The sequence below is a fragment of the Crotalus tigris genome, unplaced genomic scaffold (genome assembly GCF_016545835.1).
Source record: "Crotalus tigris isolate CLP2741 ecotype Arizona unplaced genomic scaffold, ASM1654583v1 scf7180000019553.37968852642:3898890, whole genome shotgun sequence".
Classification (NCBI taxonomy): Eukaryota; Metazoa; Chordata; class Lepidosauria; order Squamata; family Viperidae; genus Crotalus; species Crotalus tigris.
Window position 1 is genome coordinate 3,674,897 of NW_024097591.1, and position 3,348 is coordinate 3,678,244.

The following is a 3,348-nucleotide window of genomic DNA, read 5'->3' on the forward strand; positions in this document are numbered from 1 at the left end:
TCCCGTGCAAAACACACAGCTCAGACGTGCCCACCCTCCAAGCCACACACACACACACACAAACACACACCCCGTGCCCACTCTCCAAGCCACACACACACACACACACCCACACACACCATGCCCACCCTCCTGCCTTCCTCCAAAGCTCCCTGGAAATAGCCCTCCTAGCTAATCCATTGGCTTGGCAGCCGATGGTGAGGAGGGGAAGGACCCACCCACCAGTGAAATCTCTCTCCAGGAGGGGCTGCATTGCAGTAAGAAAGGAGGGGAGACGGACACGCCTGGCATCCCCCCCCTCGCCCAGCCAAAGGCAGACAGAGGCAGTTTCCCGGCAGCCCAGCTGCATCTTCTGCACCAAGAGACAGAGAGACACCATCGGGGCTCATCCCCAAATCCTGCTGACAAGGAGGTAAGACTGGGGAGCAGCGCACACACAAAGGCTTGGATGAGAGGCTGGGAGGGCAGGGCGAGCCCAGGCATCTTTATTATTTATCTATTCCACCTTAGAAGAGTTGAGTTGCTGGAAAGCCCCCCCCATCAGCTATTTTATTATACCACGTAGATATATGATGCTGTGTTATATTTATTTCTATCACCAGGAAACCTTGGGGTAATGTATTTCTGTCCATGAACAAGCAATGCCATATTAAATTTATTTCTAGGTTATTCCCAGCCAGCAAACCGTGGCCTAATGTGATTTTATATGATGTAATATTGAATGTTAGATTGTATTATATTATACTAGTACATGATGCTGTCTGTCTATCTATCTATCTATCTATCTATCTATCTATCTATCTATCTATCCATCCATGTCTCTGTCTGTCTGTCTATATCTGTGTCTGTCTGTCCATATCTATCTATCCATCCATCCATCATCTTCCTTTCTAAGTTACTATAGATTCAGAAAATCCTGACACAATGCAATATATAATTTCATTTCATTTTCCTATTTCTTAACAGCCTTACAGCTGATGCTCTGGTAAAAAAAAAACAAAAAGCCAGTTTCTTCCATCTTATCAATTTCAGAGGGCTGGAACATAAATCTAATGGAGACACGAGCCCCTTAATATACCTTTTTAAACCCCAAATCTCAGTCCTTTTAACAGGTGCCTTGCATACACCTTGCCTTGTTTTTTCTCTCTCTAAAATCAGTTGGGGGAACTTGGTCCCACCTTCCCCCGAGGGAGAGGGGATTTAAAATGTTAGCCATTCCCCATCTCTTTCCTGTTTCTTGGGCAGGGTGGGTGCATGCCTGCCTTTTAATATTGCCGAGTCATTCAGCCATCTCTCTGCCACCAGGAGGGGTTAAATAATTCTCCGAAAATGTTTCCATTTGCATAGAGGAATGCAAATATATCCCCCTCCGTACAGACTGCTAAAGATGCTATATTTAAAGAGGACAGATGTCTGGGTAATTTCATACACGCCAGCGAGCTCCTCGTTCACAGCCTGACCATCCTGGGTAAAATAAGCCCAGCCCAGATGGTTCACAGCAGCTTGGAAAAATCTTCATCTAAGGCCGGAGGATGGCTGAGCATTTTAAAAGGCTTTTGCTGAGGAAGGGAAGAGGGAGGGGGCAGAGATGGCAGAGGGGATGGGTCCTCTGGGGAATTGGCAAAAAAGGGGAAGGCCAGAGGGGAACCAGGCTGGCAAAGCCGCCACCCCAAAGAAAGAGACCTGTATGGGGGGTGCACGCATGTGCAAGGGAAGAGGAAAAGGGGGGGGGGAAGCATCCTTTTTAATATTCTCCTCACCGAGGACTAAGATCCTGTGAGAACAAAAGAAAGGCTGTTTTATTTATTGCAAATTTCAATCCTGGCTTTTCTCTAAGGGGGCATAATAGTTTTGCCTCCACAGCAACCCTGTGAGGTAGACCGCTTGGCCACTAAGCTGAGGGGAGATCCCAACCTGGCTCTCCCTGGTGGTCTTTCCTCCTAGGAGGAGGACTCCCTGTATTACCATTAAAATCTCAAAAAAAACTCCAAACTTTAAAACAATAACGCCGCCTCCTTCCTGCTTTTCCTCCCTCCAGGAAGAAATGAGGGACACCGTGAACTCCCAGTATGGTTCCTTCCTTTACTGGCGAATGCCCATTCCTGAACTGGACGTCTCCGAACTGGAGTGTCTGGGACTGGCCGACCTGGCCCTCTTCAAGCCCAAACGGGGCTACGGCAGCCTGGTGTCCGAGCAGAAGACCCCGAGGCCCAGTCTGGGGGGCCCAGAAGAAGCAGAGAGCGCCCTGCTCCCCTTCAGCAGCTTTAACTTCTGGAGAGCCCCCATTGCCAGCATCAGCCCAGGAGATTTTGACCTCATCTGAAGCCCAGCCGTGGGACAGAAGCCACTAATTTTTTTTAATTACACCCCCCCCCCCGCAGTCTTCCCCGTGGGGTTTTCTCCCTCCCCAAACTCCTCTGTGGTTCCTGTGTGCCGTGTTTGTGCTTTCCCGAGCTGATGCTTCTGAATCATTTGACATAAAACAAAACTGACTGTTCACTTTGGTTTGAATGTATTTGCCAAAAGACTGTGTCTCTCCCCCCTCTTGTCCCCCCCTCCCGATCTGCCAGGGTCCAGGAGGACTAGGAGAAGGAATTGCCCCCCCCCCAAAATTCCTCCTTTCTCTGCACGTAGGGCTGATCAGCCACTGGGGTTAGCAACTGGCAGCTTTGTGCCTCAATCCAGCCTGCAAAGATTTGGCCCATTCAGTTATTATTTTCCTTTGACTGGAAATCTCCTGCCAGCAAGGAAAACATAAGTTTTGCTTTAAAATAGGTAAGTTTTGTAGAACCTTCCCTAATTTTTCCTGGAAAAGGAAGGAAACGGCAGAGAAAAGGAGGAATTAAGCACTGCATAGAAGAAAACAGGGCTTTCCCTGTGATGGGGCAAAGAAAGAGATCCGATTAAAATAACAAAGCAAGCTTTTTATGGCGGGGTGGGAGGTGTTTGGTATTCTTTTTTACAAGGATCTGAGTCTTGGAAGGGAGAACCGTGTATATCTTCCGTTGGGGATGATGGGGAGTCATAGTCCAGTGCTTTGGGGGCAAAGGGGGCTTCTTTGGAGAGAACCAGGATGATGGTTTTTAGACTTCCGCCCCTGTTTGTGCTCCCCGCCTTTATAATCAACACACATATACACATACAAACAACCAGAGAAGGAAATTTTATGCAATTCCGGGCTCTATTGGTGATTCAGAGGAGGCGCCTGATCATAGAGATGCCGAGGGAGGGAGCGCCTTTTTAGGGAGCGTTAGAACGCGGTCGGCCTCGCACTGCCATAGAGAGGAGGGGCAGAGCGCCCTCAGCCGAGCCCAAGCGACTTCCTTTCCGCTGCCGGAAGAGCGAGAC

At 48.9% G+C, this 3,348-nt stretch overlaps 1 protein-coding gene across 1 annotated transcript; it reads left to right on the forward strand.

Annotated features, from left to right (window-relative positions):
- The first annotated feature begins 241 nt into the window (after positions 1-241).
- Positions 242-2,497, forward strand: MLLT11 (MLLT11 transcription factor 7 cofactor). Its single transcript, XM_039363221.1, has 2 exons — positions 242-412; positions 2,039-2,497. Exon 2 carries the CDS (start codon positions 2,045-2,047, stop codon positions 2,321-2,323), a length of 279 nt encoding a protein of 92 aa, XP_039219155.1. The 5' UTR covers positions 242-412; positions 2,039-2,044; the 3' UTR covers positions 2,324-2,497.
- The last annotated feature ends 851 nt before the right edge of the window (positions 2,498-3,348 follow it).